At 31.9% G+C, this 19,004-nt stretch overlaps 1 protein-coding gene across 1 annotated transcript; it reads left to right on the forward strand.

Annotated features, from left to right (window-relative positions):
- Positions 1-11,153: 11,153 nt before the first annotated feature.
- Positions 11,154-18,740, forward strand: LOC118039115 (E3 ubiquitin-protein ligase HOS1). Its single transcript, XM_035045724.2, has 10 exons — positions 11,154-11,456; positions 12,372-12,762; positions 13,116-13,250; positions 13,364-13,539; positions 14,013-14,414; positions 14,521-14,679; positions 15,323-15,817; positions 16,728-16,865; positions 17,478-18,166; positions 18,333-18,740. The coding sequence occupies exons 1-10, from the start codon at positions 11,337-11,339 to the stop codon at positions 18,502-18,504; spliced, it is 2,877 nt and encodes a 958-aa protein (XP_034901615.1). The 5' UTR covers positions 11,154-11,336; the 3' UTR covers positions 18,505-18,740.
- The last annotated feature ends 264 nt before the right edge of the window (positions 18,741-19,004 follow it).

A 19,004-nucleotide genomic window follows, 5' to 3' on the forward strand; every position in this document is an offset into this window, starting at 1 on the left:
CCCTTGTGGTTCCCACTGTCTCTGTTTGCTGTATATCCGTGGACCCCACTACTCCATCCGAACAACAAAGTCGTGTGTGTCATCTTGTCCCTTCACGCCCCGACACTCACTTCTTCACAATCATTTGAACTCCTCCTTAAATCAGCTTCGTTCACATCATCTCATTTCTCGGTGCGTGTAGAACACCGTCCTAACTCCCCATACTTAGCTCTTTCTGAACCCATACCATATGTACCAGATGCCGACCCCCAGTTGCCTACAAAATTATTTACCTCAGCAATTTCCTCGTACCGTATTATTGTTAACAAATATACTAGATCATTTGTTTTTGTAATTGTGTTTCATAATAAACATCGAAGCCACTCTTCTTCTTTTTTATTCTCGTCAATCTTTCTTAAAATTTAATTTATCCCCGGACTTATTTTTTATTTAATCTCTTTATATCCTAATTTTATAAGATAAAATTTTAAATTATAGCATAAATATAAAATTAAAAATGAGAGGATTATCATGTAAACAACACAAAAAAATACATGGTTAATTTTAAATTTTTATTTAGGTCCAAAATTTTATTTTTTTTCTTTTCAATCCTATGTTTGAAAGAGAAGAAAGAAAGTAATTGAAATCGATTTCTGATTATGGCACACATCACAAGGGAACGGGGTAATTTATTTTACTAGTTTTCTATCACATACTGACTGGTTCTTGATTATTTTCCAGGAGTTATCACTATTAAAAAAGCATTTAATTATTTAAACTACTTTAGATAACAAGATTAAAAAAAAACGTATGATATGACTAATTACTAGTGATTTTTTCCGAGTTGTGTTCAAAAAGTTTGACGTATCCGAATTATATTTTATAAATAGTCATGATTAATAAGTTTGTAATTTTTCTTAGCCAAATTCTGTTTAATTAATTGTATTTTTTTGTTTATAAAATAAAAAAAAATTATAGGTGATAAATTTGAGTCACCCAACGAATGGGTATAAAACAAAATCAGATTGAAAAAAAATGAACGTGACTCAAAATGACAAGTTTTCATCACGTCCCCTAACTACAATTGATGTTGGGTTTTTTGAGCTAGTTTAAAACATAACATTGTAGTAGAAATTATTTTTATTTGTAAATACAGTAAAATATTTTTTTTATTATTTTTAAAATTATATTTTTGATATTAATATATTAAAATAAAAAAACATTAAAAAAAAATAAATAGAAAAAATTAAATTTTAGAAAACAGTGTTTTGACCACCATATCAAATACATGTTTTCCTCTATAAAAAAAAAAAAAAAAAGAGTTTAAAAAGTCACTTGTTTAACCAAAACTTTTCACGTGGCATACCTTAATCTTTAGTGAAAAAAGAATGATTAAATTACCAAAATTGGTAATTAGAAGGGAAGTAGCATGCTCTAATCTTCAGTGAAGGAGCTTATGTTTCGCCTCCTCATTTTTTATATTTTTTTATTGTTTTAATATGTTGATATTAAAATATTTTTTAAAAATATATTTTTTAATATAATTTGTAATAAAAATACTTTAAAAATAACAAATAAAATTTTAATTTGCTGGTTAAGCTATTTTCATTAACACAACAACTAAATTGTGCTAATTTCTTTTTTTATTTTCTTTTAAATATGCTAGTTTGAGAAATTCTTTCTATGACTATACTGAACTTGAATCTTATTTTCAGGTCTAGAGATGTCATATGGTTATCGATGAGTACAAAAATTTGGATAACGTAGTTTATTGGCTTATGAAATTTCCTTAAATAGAAAAAAAAAATGTAAGAATAAAAAAGTTAGGCACCGTCCATTCATGCATTTTCACCATGTTTGAATTTTTTTTTAATATATCTGAGTTTATTATTGTTATTCTGAATGCTTTTGATGTGTGGATGAATATATATATATAATCATTACGAGGGAAGATAAAATCAACACAGCATCCATGATTATCACAGGCATAGGAAAAAATAAATTGTAAGAATCTGTCACTTGATGCATAGAAAAAACTGAAAAAAACACCTAATAAGTTTACAAGTGTATCCTGCCAAAATCTAAAAAGCCTAACCACAAATATTTAAACAGCATGTTCATTAAATACAAGCACTAGCTCCAACTTTTTTTCCCTAAATTAAAGACAATAACCATGTTGTCATGATATTAAGCTCAATAATATCTCGTCCACGTTAAGAATCTGGTAAAGTTTGGTGACATGGGAATATACAATCCTACCCTTGTTACCATGCAATAATTAGGACGTGTGCAATTGTGTAAACAAGTAGGGGAGTTGGGGTTTCAGTAGATATTCTTTTCTTCTACCGCATGCTTGCACTATCGAATTAATTAGTATTTTCAATCACTTTCCCTCTCTATATATTGTCTTAATTTTATGAGTGTCCTATAACGCAACAGACGGGCTTGTTTTGTAAGAATTCCAACCGCTTCAATCCTTGACAGTCATGCATGCCTAATTTCAAATTGCTTTTATTAAAATTAATTAAAATTACTTTTTTATATTTTAACATCATTTTGATATGTTGATGTCAAAATAATTTTTAAAAAATAAAAAAACATATTATTTTCATAATTTTCCGAGTAAAAAATACTTTGAAAAGCAACCGTTACAATACTTTCAAACATCTCCCAATATAGTCATGTCTTCCTAGTTATTTTTCAAAACAACAAGTTTATTTTGATAGATAAATACAATCTCGTTGGTATAAATAACAATACATTGTCATTATGCAAGACTCTGTTAAAAATGATAAATATAAACATTGAAATTATCAAACAAACACAAAGTTTTGTTAATTACAACATTAGCAATTATTAAGATTTCAAGTAGCATCTTGTCCCTCGCATTTTAAGAACATTCTAATAATTTCCCAAAACTCCCTCTCGTATGTTGTCTATAATTGAACTCTTTTATACGTGTCTCGATCCTATGAATTTTTTGCCACCCCACCTATCAACAGGGGAGTGAGCTGAACTACCAAACCTACTTGACAATGAATGTGTTCTTCAATCCACCATGGATTCTTGAACAAACTTGCAGACACAAATCAGAAACAAAAAAAAAATGATTGAGTGTGAAAAAAGCAAATAAAGTCATGAATTTAAGATTATATAGATCAGAATCCACAGTTATTTAGGCTCTTAAAGACATGAAATATAGCGTATAGAATTATTTAAAAGAATAGAAAAGAAAAGGGAGCAGGATGTAAAAAAGAATTAGGTTTACTATCGGTATGATTTTTCACTAGTGTCGGTCAAGAAATATGTATTTTTCATGGAGGGTAGTTGAAAGGAACCATGTCTTCAGGTTTTCCTCGATCGCAGGGATTTTTTTAAAATATAAAATTATATAAAAAATTCCCTTTTGAAGGTGGAAGTCTCAAAAGAGTTGGAAAACAAAAATAAAAAACGCTCAAGTAATCGTCTTTGCGGCATGGTTTTATATTCCATTTTACGATAAAGTTTTGCACACCACGCGCTGTCCTTGACTTTTAGATTCAATGCAATTGAAATTCAAGTCGGCGTTCCTCGTTAATTTAAATAATATGGGACAGCCTAAGAAGAATAACGGTAACCACCACAGGAGTTTTTTTAAATAGCATGGTGCCCAAATTTTTTTGGAAAAAGATCATAGTTACAGAGAATTAAAAAAATAACATGTATTAAAAGGGTGAAAATGAGGGTGGCAGAACCTTGCAAAAAAATAGTTATTTTTAAATTAATAAGGTTACGCCATTATAAATGACGGCTAATTTTACCATTGAAATTCTTGGACTGTGGAGTTTTTTTTTTTTTAAAAAAAAAAAAATAGCACTGCTCTCAAATTTATTTGAAAAAACAACATCCTTGATTATTATTATTATTTTAAAAAGCAGTACATTTTGCGTCAATATGAATGGCAAAATCTTTTTTTAAAAAATGCTTTTTCTGCTTTTTTTCAAATAATTTGATTATTTTTTTCACTAACTTATTTTTTAAATTAATACAGTTACAAAACTAATTTACTCTATAGCATGTAAATATTGGTTGTGCATTTAATAAATACATATTTTCTTAATGTACATGCACTATATACACTACCTACTAAAATTCATAGTTAGGCTTGTAGTGAGGCTGTGTTTGTTTATTTGCAACTTTTATGTTTATGGTGTAAAAAATACAGTAAGATATTTTTTATAATATACTAAACTACATTTTTCATTGTAGGGTCCATTAAAAAATTGAGTTTGAAACACAATTTTTATATGTTTTGTAACCGAGTTTCGTAAAACTCTGTTTATTTTTTGTATTTCAAAAACATATCTAAAACAATTTGATTTTTTTACTTTAAATTAATATTTTTTGTGTTTTTTAGATTATTTTAATGTTCCGGTATCAAAAAAAATTTAAATTTTTTTAAAAAAATATTTTTTTAATACATTTTCAAGTAAACAACACTTTCGAAAAACAACCGCAATCATATTTACAAACACAACAAACCAAATATTTTATACATGTTTTTTATTACATATAAAACTCAACCATAATTTTTACCAAATACATATCTATATTCAAGTAACCACATTTAATTATATTTTTTAAAAATTTATTTTTTTAAAATCACAATCATAAAAACTAACTAAAAAACAAGCACACACGCAATAACTTATTAAACATGTAATAAATGCGCAACCTATAAAGATGCATGTTATACATGCAAAAGCACTGTTTTTTTACTAAAATAAGATTTATTTTTTCAATTTTTGTATGTAAAAAAACGAAAATAAAGTTAGGGACGTCACATTTTGAAAAAAAAAAACAAAAAACAAAATGCATAGTCCATAAATCATGGCAGTCATCATCATGTTCTAATGGTAAAATAGGCCATCATTTGTATTTGACTCTTACCGTGTCCTTTTTTAGAGAAATCAACTCGCACTTTATAGGGAATTGGAAACACAATCAACCTGTCTAGAAACCGAGGGGCTCTTTGTCTTTTAACCAAGTCCACTTACCAGTCTACGGTCTGCATTCCAACAACAATAGGAGGAAAATCTACTCCTCGATCTTGATTTTGAAGCCACGCTTTATCACCCGGAATAAAAGCATTTACCGGTGCCGACATTTTCCGATATCTCTTTGCTTGTTTGTTTTTATATTTTAAAAATATTTAAAAAAATTATTTTTATTATTTTAAATTAATATATTTTTTTAATTTTTTACACTATTTAAAAAATAATTACTACCATACTTTCAAACATTTTTTAAATTCGATTGCTTGAGTTTAATTTTAGCTTAATGAACAATAAAACCATTAGCCAGGGAATCCTTATAGGGGGGAAATGCATGCATTGGCGTATTTGATGAGACAGTCTGCTTTACCCAAAAATCCCCATATATGGAATCGGTAAATGTACAAAAATTAATAATTGAATCTCAAAACAGCCCAGCACTCTCCGTCTCACAAAGAATCATATCCCAGAACAAAATCATGACCGTCCGTGTGGCGCACGGGCATGATGGAAAGTGATGTATTTTATTTGACGGGGATGATCAGGGCTGATGATACGATGATGATGATGAGCGACAGGATGTCGGGTGATGATGGTGGGTGTCCCCACTGGTGAGTGATAGAGTTGTCCCACGTGTTCTTTTTAAAAAATCTCCAATAATAAACAAATCCTTGTATTCCCCCCCCAATGGGCCCCACCCTCGAAGGAATCATTCTGGCCGTACGAGACCCATTCTCCATGTGATATGCACGTGAACTTGGCCCCTTGTAGAATGCTAGTCGTTGCTTCCATAACTTCCATTTTCTAACCACTTCCTTATATCCTCTCATTAATTAGCCTTTTCTTTTCCTTTTTTCTCTCTTGGTCTCTTCCTTCTTGTTTATCAGCCACTTATTTAACTCTCACATTGAAGTAGCGGATCATTTGTACCCGTGCATGCCTAGATTCCACCTCCTTGTCGGGTACGGGTCCTTGCTGAATTTTAGAAAATATTTGCCAGCTCTACTTAACAGGGCTCAATTGTAAATTACTAATTGCCTAGATCAATGGAAAAAAAAATAGTTATATAACACGGCACAGGTTTGGCCAGGTGGATCTCGAATTAGTTTTGTAACTGTATTGTGTTTATTTTTTTAAAATTAAATTTTTTTAGTCTGAGCGTGAATTTCATAAAAAGAAAAGGAAAACTAAAGAGCTTACATGATTAGGTTTTTTCAGGTTGGTTTTGACATGATCGATTGGATTTAACAAAAACATTTTTTTTATTTTGTATATTTATTTTATTTTCCCATGCATACCAAACACTAATAAATGATTTTTAGTTAAAATAATCAAGTATTAAAAAACAGCTTATTTTTTAGGAAAAACATGATCATGAAAAAATATGATTTTAAATTTAAGTTGTTTTTTTTTTTTAAATAGCTACTTAAGCCCATATCGAATATTTGTCTTAGTAGATCAATTCATTTAATAATATAGAAGGAGCTAGATGTATTTTCAAAAAAATAAATTCATATAACTTTAATTTATATCTTATTTGTTTTTATGTTTTAAAAACATTTTTTTATTTTAATTTTTTTTGTTTTTAAATTATTTTGGTATGCTGATATTAAAATTAATTTTAAAAAATAATAAAAATATTATTTTAATATATTTTCAAACAAAAACACTTTAAAAACAATCATTATCAATCACTTTCATGGTTACTTTGCAAAAAAATCAACAAAACTTGAAATCTTGACTTGAAATAATTGAAATGAAATTGCAAAATCTGTCCAACCCTAGTAAATCCAAAGGGTCCACGTAATTTCAAGGCTGTGAATGATTGAATTTCTGTCAAGCACAAGACAACCCCATCGCTCTCCTTCATATCCTTCTTGCTCGTACGAGCCTACGAGGCTGCTATCCATGTGATTCGCACGTGAAACCGGACCCTCTAGTGGTTCCCGTCGCACAATTACCACGCCCTCCTCCTCCTCCTCCTGAGACATGCAATCCTGTTTTGTTCAATCATTTGTGGCTCATGGCTAGAGTTCCAGGTCCCTTCTCAGTGGGTCCCATTTAATTTGATTAGACTTCACAGTTGGGCTTGGTCAGGTCTTGATCATGCAGAATCTTAGCCTTTTCTTGATCTTCTCTGCTACCCACCAACCGCATTATGTGGGTTAGTTACTTCTGCGGCCTTTCCTTTTCTCATCGTTCATCTCCTCCCCCTCTCTCACCCACACACGTATCAAATAAAAGTGCTTCATTTATTAGGAAAGAAAGAAACCTTTTTCATCATGATTTTTAGATAATTCCAGCTTCCAAGATATATTCTGTGTTTTCTCGTGCTTATCTTCTCTTTAGAATTATTGGAGAATTTTTTTAAAATATTTTTTTATTTAAAAATATATTAAATAATATTTATTTAATTAATATAAATATCTAAACCAATTTATGAACACCTCAATTAATTTTATGAGTCCTGAAATTAATAATTATATTCCAGTAATTCTGAGAGGACTTGAACTCATGATTATTAAAGAGTAAATTTAAGACGCGACCAGTTAAATTAAAGGTTATATATATTTTTTTATTTTAAATATATATAAATTAAAAGGACACTGAAAAATATTTATTTATAGTTTTTTCAAAACATAAAAATCAAAGATTTTAAGGCAAGTTGGCCAGATGATAGATGGCTGTCATTATCATTTGTTATTAATTAATTAAAGTGTTGGTATTTTGATTGGTAGTCATGCCCCAGAAATAATGTAACAGAATGTGTATTATGAATAAATCGCGTGCCCACTTGTTTTAGAAATTTGTGAATTATGGAGGTTCGATTCGAAAATTTAATTAATTAATTAATGAAATAATAGTGGTTAGAGAATCAAAACTAGAGTGCAGAAGTGATTGTTTCGTTAATTATTATGTTTCATTTATTTTTATGTTTTATAAATGTTTTTAAAAAAATTTAAATTTTTTTATTTCTTTTTTTTCATCAACTTAATATTTTTTTTGATATTTTTAGATTATTTTGATGTACTAATATCAAAATTAATTTTTTTTTTAAAATAATATTTTAATTCATTTCCGAGTAAAAAATACTTTGAAAATCAATTATAACCAATGAAAAGAAAAGTTTCATGCCCAGAGCTCTTATGTTATTGTTGTTTTTGATATTATTATGAAAATAATACCCTTTTTTTTTTTTCCTGAAACAAAAATTATAAATATAATCATTTTATTAAACAATCCAATGAAATCGTTTTGTGTCCATGAAAATTATACTCTTGAAAAATGTTTTCTTTAACTCTTCTTGTTTATCTAATAAATGTTATTGGGAACATAATTCAAACACGTTTGAGAGAGTATGATTAAAATATTTTTTTTATTTTAATACTTTTTAGTGTTTTTTATTATTTTAATATTCTACTATTAAAAATAAAAATATTACTTTAATATATTTTTAAATAAAAAAATATTTTAATAATCACAGTACATCATAATTCTAAACACCAGATGATGAGCCAACCATGTTTCATGTTGGCATTATTACTTTCTGATTCGACACCTCTGATAATTATATTTTTTTTTTCTTTGAAGTTCTATTATTTCTAACTCACCCTCCTCGATAATTTCAGGCATCCTCTACCGAGCGTGGCATGCCTCTCTTTTAAGCACCAACTGTTGGGTGATATTATTTTTTTTCTAGGCCATGTCCCAAATAATTGAGTTTTTAAATACATATCTGAAATATATTCTCAAATTAAATTTCAAATACCCAATAAGCTTTAATGTGATGTGAGACCCTCTGCCTTTTCATTTAAATTTGGAACCAGCCTCTTCGTTTATTTAAATGGATCCTGACTTTTCTCCATGTCAAGATTCTTTTCTTCCTTTATCTCTAGAAAGGAAGGTGCATCTCCAATTCATATACATTTTAAAAAAACTAAATGACATTATTCTTTTATTATGGCTATAGACATAAAAATTGTGATTGTGGATTTTAATAGTACAAATACAATTTTATATATATATATATATATATATATATATATATATATATATATATATATATATATATATATATATATAACTAACTCACTAAACCTGCAGTTAAGAGTAGAAGTGTCTTTTCCATGAAATATATTTATCGTTGCAAAATTGATTAAGGATAAAATAACTTGGATATTTTTTATATATATAGTATAGTGATTATTTTTTACTGGAAAGAAAAAAATAATCTTTGAGTGAGGAGCTCTTCTATCCTCCTTTAAAAAAAAAAACAACAATAAAGATACGGTTATGCCCTCGGAAGAGAAAAAATTATACATGCATCGAGAGGCTTCTTCGTCCTTTTCCTTTTCTAAGAAAGTAAAATTAAATAATTAACCTTGCAATTCAAAAAAACAAAGGCTATTTGCAAGGGTGTTTGGTCATTTTCGATTGATTTTAAGTTTTTAATTATTAAGTCATCGCAAATCACAAGTCATCCAATTGTTCAGCTTCCAATGGTAATTCATATGAATCACAAGTAAGAAACCTCTTAAATCCCAATTTAAGAGAAAGAGATTGCTATGCCTAGAGTATTAGATTTTTATTTTGTGACTTGCGTAGTTTTTTTCTGTTTAACGAACATGCACTTAAAATAAAAAGGCATAACTTACTATTTATAAGAAAATATAAAAAACCCTATAAATTGGCAAAATATCAATTCGCCCCCTGAATAATATCCATTTATTAATTCAGGAAAATATAGAAATTAACCTAGTCAAGTCCCTACTTGATTTTTCCATGAATAGAAATATAATCTCTGTATTAATTATATTCTAATCCTTGATTTATAAAATATATTTTGATCAAATCATACTTAATTAAATCATCCTAGTTTAATTTGTGACTAATGATTTTTAATGTGTGTGATCCATTTAGTTTTTAATATACCTGCTCAAATATAAATTCTAATTCCAATTAAATAAATTAAATAATTTAATTTATTATCAACTCAACAATTGATTAATTTATATTTGAAAATCAGATACATCGTCTAGCAATGTGTTATAATCCCCCAAATGTTACAAAAATTATTAGTGATTTGACTTAACTTTTAAATGAATGGTTTTTCAGTGTAATTAATATCTGTCATCAATAATATTTTGATTTAACATTAAAGTATGAAATATGTCTGCCATTTTTAAATCATGTTTGTTCTCTACATAATAGAATTGATCACTTGAATAAGACTTGAAACTCTTTCAAAATTCATTCCACCTTGGTCAATGATTTCCTAGTTAAAACTATTTTAGAATAAATGAAACCTTTTTTTTTTTAATTTACCTAAGGTGATGGATCCTCTATTGACCACTCAAGTAACTTTATATAGTTTATGTTATACCCAATATATACCTCTTCGTTTGCCTCTACTAAAATTACATGTTACATGATTAAAACATAACATTCTCTATATAAGATAACTTAGTGGCTTCAAGTTTAAATATAACTTACACAGCCGTTACATAAGCCTTTCTATAGACATAGGGTGACATTCTATTTGTTGTGTAAACCAACCTAAAAAAAAAACATGTGAGGTTAGCTTTGCAAGCCCATGTATCTTGGGCTTTTCTTTTCATTAATTTATCCTCGACCTATCCTCCTCGTGCAAATGGACTTGTGGTTCATCCACAAGTAACCCAACCTTTGTTGTCTCTCTTCACTATCATTTTCTCTTTATATTATCATTTATGATCTTGTTACATTATACTACTGCATTTATGATGCCCTGTTGTTGCATGCATTTTTTTTCTTAATTTTATCGGTCCATATCCTAAAAATTTTCTGGAGAGCTTCATGTTTATTTTTTCCTCGGAAAAAAAAGCCGGCGCTTCATAGCTAGTTTCAAGCAAAGCAAAACAAACGCTATGTGAAACAAAGAGCCCAGAGAATGTTTTCTCTTGGAAGGAGGATAGGTCCAAACAACTTGAGCGGCGTCGTATTCAAGGGGCGAATAACATGCAAGCTTGCCCATCAGGCTTTGGACTATTGGTCCAGTGTCATAACTGGTGTAAAGCAACATTACCGTGGTCTAACAGGCCCAGTTTTCCCACTGGACTCGACCCGGACCTCTCTTTTTTGGAAAAACGAACGCATCTTCCTTCCCTTCCAACACCAAAAATTATTTGCGAAAAATTTGAATTATTTTCTCAGAGGCTTAACTAGCTACCAATGGCACCGTTCTCTTGAAGCGCCCCTCCCCCATCTTCCCTTTTTTTTTGTTTGAAGTCATTTCCACCCTTCTAATTTGTGTCTCTTGAATCACGAATTCTTCTCCGAGAGAAAATGGAGCGAAACCAAATGAACGGTCGGGTTTCACCTTCCAGCTCCGCCGACTGCGGTGGAGGCACTGCAAGATCCACTGCTTTGCCTCGTCAACCTAACTACAGCAGCCGAGCTGTTCAAGTGCGTGAAACTCTTTCTCAATTACTTTATAAAACCCTGAAGCCCTTCCTAGCTGTTGTCCTACTACTATTTTTTAGGGTTTTAGGATCATTATTGCTTCACAAACTCACTGTAAATATATAGAATTAACCTAAGTTCTTGTTTTTGTTTTATGGTATTGTTGTTTGAAGCGTCATGGAATTTAAGTAAGCTTTTTTATTCAAGTAGTAGCTGCTTCTGATTATGTATTTATCTGCTTATAGTTAGTCCAATGGACCTCATTCCATGTTAATTTTCAATTATAAAGCTGATTAGGGTATTTTCATTTTTGTTGTAGAGTGTGGGATCGAGAAACTAGTGAACGGAAATTTAGGTTTTGAACCATCATTGACAACTGAACTTTCCTCAGTAGGATTAGAGAACAATAAAATGTTATCGTTTGCTAATCAATTTATGTATTTTAGATATACCCATAATACGATGACGAAGAAGTGAACTTTGTAGTACAACGAGGATTGTTAGTGGTTTGCTACTTCATACATTGTGTCTCTAGTTGTTTTTTTGCTTGACGGGCATGCTTCTTGAAACTGGATTTGATAGCAATTGTATGAACTGCTGGCTGTTTGTTTTGACTAAGCTAGTAAGGTTAAGACCCGTTATTCTTTCAAAAGGATGTTTTGCGGGGACCAATTTTGCTTACACGAGTAATGCTATGAATAGACCTGATTGGATTTTATATCTAAATCATGGTGTATAGAATGTTTGGCGTTAAAGTTCTCTTCTTGTCCAATTGTCACCAGTCCATGCTTGGGGATTTAAGTATTTATGGTTTGGTTTTTTGCACTTCAGAATAGGGAGATTTCTCACCTCTTGCTGTATAGTCATCAGTCGCTTGGTCAATGAGAAATTTTATTTTTGTTGTGATTCTTATCACAGGAAGCATTGGAACACTTGGCATCTATTGATTTAATTGAGTTGTGCAGCGAAGCAAAAGTCGAGCGTTGCCGGGCAACTAGAGATTTGAGAAGTTGTGGGCGCTATGTTCAGCATGTGTTGAACTCATGTGGCCATGCTTCCTTATGCTCTGAGTGTAGTCAGCGGTGTGATCTTTGCCCAATTTGTAGAACACCTATTCCAAAGACCGGAATTAGGCTCCATCCTCGCCTTTACTACGAGTGCATAGAGGCTGGCCTTATTTCCAAAAGATGTGATGAAAGATTTCAGGAGAAAGAAGATGTGGACAATGAATTAACTGCCGATGTCCAACGGCTTTATTCTTTATTTGATGTTGCCTTGGAAAATAACTTGGTTTCTTTGATTTGTCACTGTATCCCTTTGCTGCATCTACCTTAGCTGCATCTATGTTTATCCACTTCTAAAAAATTGGTGCATTTGATTCATTTCTAGTATTTTTAAATGGAATCTACCCTTAAAATTCTTGCAAAGGAAATTCCCTAAAATATTATTTCTTCACTTTTTTTCCTTTGTTTCTAAATGGAAGCATTTGAACTGTAAAAGTGATATTTGAAATGTGAACAGCCTAAAACTTTTATTACTGTGTGACTGTCTAGGCATTCATGCTTTATAGAAGATCTATTTTCGTTTCTGAAATAAAATTTGGAAAAAAGATAAAAGGCTCCATGCTTGAACTTATGAATATCCTTAACATAAATTTAACAGATGTTACAGATATTTGTATGGATGAAAGTGCCGTGTCTAGCGATCCTGTCATTGCTTTCTTGTTGGATGAAGTGGTTGTCAAGGATTGGTGCAAGCGGACATTTAAAAAAATCACAGCGGAACTTCAAGTAATATGTATCCTCAGAACTTTTCAAATTTGATATTCTAAGGGTTGTTATTACTTTGTGTAATTGCATTTATATTGTTTGGGTGATCACCAAAGTGTAATAGCCTTAACATTTTGTTAGATAATCTTGAAGCAGAAGAAATGAAAACTAGGTTGAGTTTACTTCTTAAACTTTCTGTGCATTTGGCTGGAATATCCAATGTCCTTGAAGTTTTGGAATCATCATTTAAGGATAGTCTTTCAGCACGACTTCATGACTTGCAGCTCCTTCAAGAGAGCACTTTAAAGGCGAAACAGGTTTGGTTGCTTAAAGGATTGAGTTGTTAACAGAATGCTACCTTCAAGTGTTTATAGGTTCTAAACTTAGAACCTTTTCTGTAGTTCTTGCTTTACTATATGTTGTTGTTCCATTGTACATAATGTCACCTGGTTCCATCCTTTCATTTCCCCTTGTGAATATTTTGTGATATTCTCTTCCAGTATTTTTAGAATCCCATGATCTATTAGTTGATTTTTTGAAAAGCCCACGATGCAATAAACTGGAGCTTGGAGTTCAGAAATGTCCTGCACATTTAGAATTCTTATTGCCTGTATTTTTATCATTATCATCATTGTTGTAATAATAATACTGACTTGATGATTTCTATTGAACTGAGAACAGCTTTTTTCTACTTCCACAAGTGTTATAGAAACCATAACATGCCATTTCATTTCCTCTATTGCTGCATGCGATTCATAATCCATTTTATCTATTGATTCTTGATTTTCAGCATATGGAGATTATAGCATGGTGTGCAAGACATCACTTTCTGGAGAATGTGAGGTCTCGTCATACCAATTTATCATCATGGCGTTCTGTTGTCCATCAAAGGAAATCAGCTGCAATTAAGCGTTCATGGCCTGATGTACCAAATCAATCTGCCAAGTCCAGCATGCTAGCTGGTTCTTTGTTCATTGAAGATGCTCTGGCCAATCTCAAGATAGAGCAGAATCATATGCAGGAGATGGGAGAAGAGTCACAACTTGCACCATTGCAGAAGGATGGAGGGTTGTTTTGCAAGTCTAAGCTAGAGGGTTTGGAAGGATGCTATCCATTTGAAAATCTGCGAGCTGCTGTTGATGTACTCTTTTTACATGGAAGTTCAGATTTGGTGCTTGCAAAGCAAGCGATTGTATCCTTTATCTCTTTGATCCTTCTTAAATATGTTTCTGGTAATTATATATTCTCATCTTGCAGAACGCAATGTCATCCCTTTGTTTTCTTAACATAAAAAACAGTTTCTTTATTATCTTTTTGATCGACATTGGACGATGCCAGATGAAAGTTGGCGATACATTGTAGATGACTTTTCAGCTACATTTGCTATAACCAGGCATTCATTATTGGAATCACTTACCTTCTATCTTCTGGACGATAACAACGAAGAAGCTCTGCAAGTAATTGAATGTCTACTTATTCTGATACTGAATTATTGAATTAATCTAATCATCTGTTTTATTTCTGATCAACACAGTGGATATAGCATTAAAAAACTGCATCAGGCTACAATTCTTGTTAGGAGTTCTTGTTATTTGTATATGAATTATGGAGTCTGGCAGTTTAAGGATGCAGAAATATAACATACAAGTGAAATCTTTTAATTTAAGTTCTCAAGTATATATATTTTTCACCTAATGTGCTGTTAATAATACAGCTTGTTGAAGCTACAAGTAACTGAATGAGGCTCTATTTAATTCCTACATTATTCAAAGTTTTTATTTTGTATTCTTCTAAAGTAAAAGATTCAGAGATTTCATTGGTAACAGGTAAAACTCTGTTACAAGAAAATTATACTCTGTGTTTGAAAATTTCCTATTGAGATCCATCAGTGCATTCTTTATGCTATTGCTTAAAATGCGTAAAACTCTTCATATTCAATAACTTGTGGTGGCAGATATTCTGTATTGTTATACTTGTGTATTGTAGCTACATTTTGGGAATGACTGCAGCACCTTTTCTAATCCTCTCATGAAATGAAATATCTGCTTTCCAAGTTTCTTTTTAGATGCTGACAGCTGTTCATTGATTTATGTTCCTCAGGAAGCTTGCAACCTTCTTCCTGAGATTTCAGGCCCATCAACTCATCCTAAGATTGCTCAAGTGCTATTGGAAAGGGAGAATCCTGAAACAGCATTGATGGTCTTACGATGGTCTGGGCATGATGGATCTCAAATGGTTTCACTTAGTGATGCTGTTACTGCAATTCAGGTTAGGGTGGAGTGTGGACTGTTGACTGAAGCATTTATACATCAGAGAATGCTCTGCACCAAAGTCAGGGAAAATAAGTTCAAGGCTGGACCACCTCGAGATGCTTCCGATGATCTTAAAGGTGAATGCAGGTCCTGGGAAAACTGGGTGGAGATATTGGTGACAGAAATTTGTTGTCTCTGTATCAAGAATAATCTGGTAGATCGAATGATAGGGTTGCCATGGAATTTGGATGAAGAGAAATATCTTCATAAGTGTCTCTTGGATTATGCTTTCCACGACCCTTCAACAACTATTGGAAGCCTTCTTGTTGTATTTTATCTTCAGGTAACTTCTTCACTGATCTTAATCAACTTTTAGTCAGGGTTTGAAACAAGATTGGCTCTTTTGTTGATGAATTTGTCACTTAAAAAGGGAAAAGACAAGAAAATGATGAACTGAATGTTTGATATGTTTAGTTTTGTGACTAACTTGGTTAATTTTCAATATTCCCTTAACTTTGCTTTTACTCTTGCTTAACAATAATGGATTTTTAGGTTGGAGACTGTTCTAGGATCAATGATATTTTTGTTTGGTCGAACTGTTGATGAGACATTTAACTGTATGTTACTGAGTCGTTATTTTGCAATCATCTGTGCTATATAGTCCTAGTATTGGCACTGGCTCACCAAACTCCATATCAGGTACAATTCAAAAGTTATCATTTTCCTTTTCATGTGTTCATGTTTAATCAAAATGTTCTCACGGTGAAATTTTGGATGTAAATTGAAAGCAAAGTTCCTCCTACAGCTCATCAACCAAGCGAAGTCACTTACTGCAAATGATTTGACAAATTCATCTCAATATCCTTTTATTTTTGAAAATGATGGCTTTGCGTAAATAAAATTATTTGCAAAATGCCCCTACTATCTATTACCAACTGTTAGCGTTTCTTGACCTCTGGTACTGAAATGAAAGCAGGGGCAAGGTTGAAAATTAAATGAATACTGATGGAAGACAAAATTATATCCCATCTAATGTTTGTTTTAAGATCAGGATTTTAAAACCTGGAATGCTAGTGGTTAGTGCTGCTACTAGAGCAATCCTCCACAGGGAATGCTATATCAAATAAATTGATGCTGTAACTTGTAATTTTGTGAATGATTTTGCTATAAAGTTCCACTTCTATTTATCTAATTTCTTATTACGTCTAGACTACTCGACAACCTGCTATCACATATATATTTCTCTGTTCCAGCGATACAGATATGTGGAGGCATACCATGTTCATTCTAAACTTAAGAGCATGGAGCAGGAGTTCATTTCACAAAATTCTATCAGTGGAGAAGCTTTATCCAGAATAAGATCAGCTAGTAATCACAGAGAAGAACTTGTTGTAAGTGGTTAAAATCATGTAGAATTTATGTGTGCATACTGCTTTTTTGCCAAAAAGAAGTATGCTTTTTGATCGGTTCTAGTTTATTCTGTTGAAAGGAGTGTTAAATATGAGGTTGTTATTGATTTCAAGTCTTATTTTTTTTTAATCTAATCTTCAAAACCAGAATAGCGGTCAATTAATTTTTCCAAAAGCACTCACTCCTCAGAAGCACAAAATTAAAGCAACTCTATGGGAACTCTTAAGGGCTAAGTTTTAGGTGCTGCAGTGTTGGACCAGCTAGGAGTGCCTAACTGATGGTTTCTTAGAGTGAAATCATTATCTATTAATGCAAATTGGAATATAACTTCCCTGCATAACTATTGTTTGGGGATAAATCATATTAAGGGGGTGTTTGGGAGTGAGTTTCAACCTGTATTTCGTTAAAATTTGATATGTATATTTTTTTTTGCTTCAATTTTTTTTTTTTTATAATGTTTTTGGATTGTTTTGATGTGCTGATGTCAAAAATATATATATATATTTTTAAGAAAAACACTTTGAAAAGTAATTGTTATTACACTCTCAAACACCCTTTAAAGTAACTGACCAAATGATACATTCATTAAACAGGTCCATTCCATTCAGTTGCTGCCAAAAGTTCAACAGGAACAAGTTAAGACTGGAAAATTGTCACCTGAGGTCCATAGGACGTCTAGTGAAGAAGTTGAAATTCAAGAAAGGGCTGATCTTCCCATGGTACAAGAGCCAAAGTCAAGCAGTTTCTTGGTTTCATTGCCTGCGAATTCTTCTTTTGTTTCGCTGACAAATCATAACATTATGCTCAAACCATCAGCTCTTGAAACTCCACCAAGATTTGGTGCATCTATCAAGAATCCTCACATGGAACTTGGTAACCATGGCTCCTCATCAGTTCTCCATCAAAGGTTATCTAGCAGTCCAGAAAGAACTCCGAAGCATCAAGTTAGTGTCAACAAAAATTTCAAATTTGACGGCATCTCAACTCCTATGATGCATCATGGTAGTCACATGAATACCACACCATTAAAAGAGACTAGCAGAACTTCATTAGAAGTGCTTCCAAACAGTAACCTGCTTCACAATTTATTCGATAAAATGTCACCAGAGAGGGAACAAAATGGGTTTGTTAAGCAATTGCGAAATACTAGTCCTCCATATTCCCATAGGATTACAGCTAATCCAGTGGCTTTGTTTGGCAGCAATAATGGTTTACCTAATGATAGAAACGGTGGACCTAGAACTAAGAGCTCTAAAGATGATCCGATGGACATAGCTTGGAGGTAAACAATTTTTTTCCCCGTTGCCTCTTTCTTACTCTCTTCTAATGCTTCCTTGTGAAATTATTCTAGTTCAAAATACCCATTCTCATCCTTAAAAAGCTTTATTTAATTGCAGTGCAGTGCTCTGTTCTCATTCTGTTGTATTTATGTTTCCCTTATATTTCAGTGGTAGAGAGGAGCTCATTGTTGATGAAAGGGAGGTGAATGATGGGCTGAGATGGAGAACTGATGAAACCAGTGACGAGGAAGAAGAGCATGTTCCAGAGAGAGTTGTTGGAGTTGGTTCTTATACAGCAACTGCAAGGAGAGTTAGAAAAAGTAGATTTGCCAGAAGATGAACATTGTTGTTCTTTCTTTTTGTAACGTACAGGTGCCCCCAACCTTATATGGTGGCATCTCAGGATATGGGATAAGCAGGAAGTGCAAGAAGTAGCAGCCATGAATTTTATTTTTTTTATTTAGAGGGGCTGCACTGCTAAGATTTCCTGGTTTTGATGAGGTATATAAGCCTACAGTATACTGATCCATAGTTTTTGGACATGGAGTATGAGATGCATGCCATCTTCTTTGCTTCTTTCTGTTGTGTTGATCAAGTATGATTTTTTGGTGTTGGCCACATTTTTGTATCTTGAGAAGTAATTCAGGTTCTGCTTCATGTACTCAAAATGTCAAGGGAGATATCTCTGACAGTTACTCTTGGATTTTGAAAAACACTCAATTTTACAGGTGGCTTTTACAAACTAGTCTTTCAAGAAAGGTAGATTTGCTTCTCTTTTTCTTCGCCTTTGGCAGAATGCAGTGTGATTTTTGCAAAGATTTCGCTGAATTCTGCAAAAAA

Source organism: Populus alba, chromosome 1 (genome assembly GCF_005239225.2).
Source record: "Populus alba chromosome 1, ASM523922v2, whole genome shotgun sequence".
NCBI classification, from domain to species: domain Eukaryota; kingdom Viridiplantae; phylum Streptophyta; class Magnoliopsida; order Malpighiales; family Salicaceae; genus Populus; species Populus alba.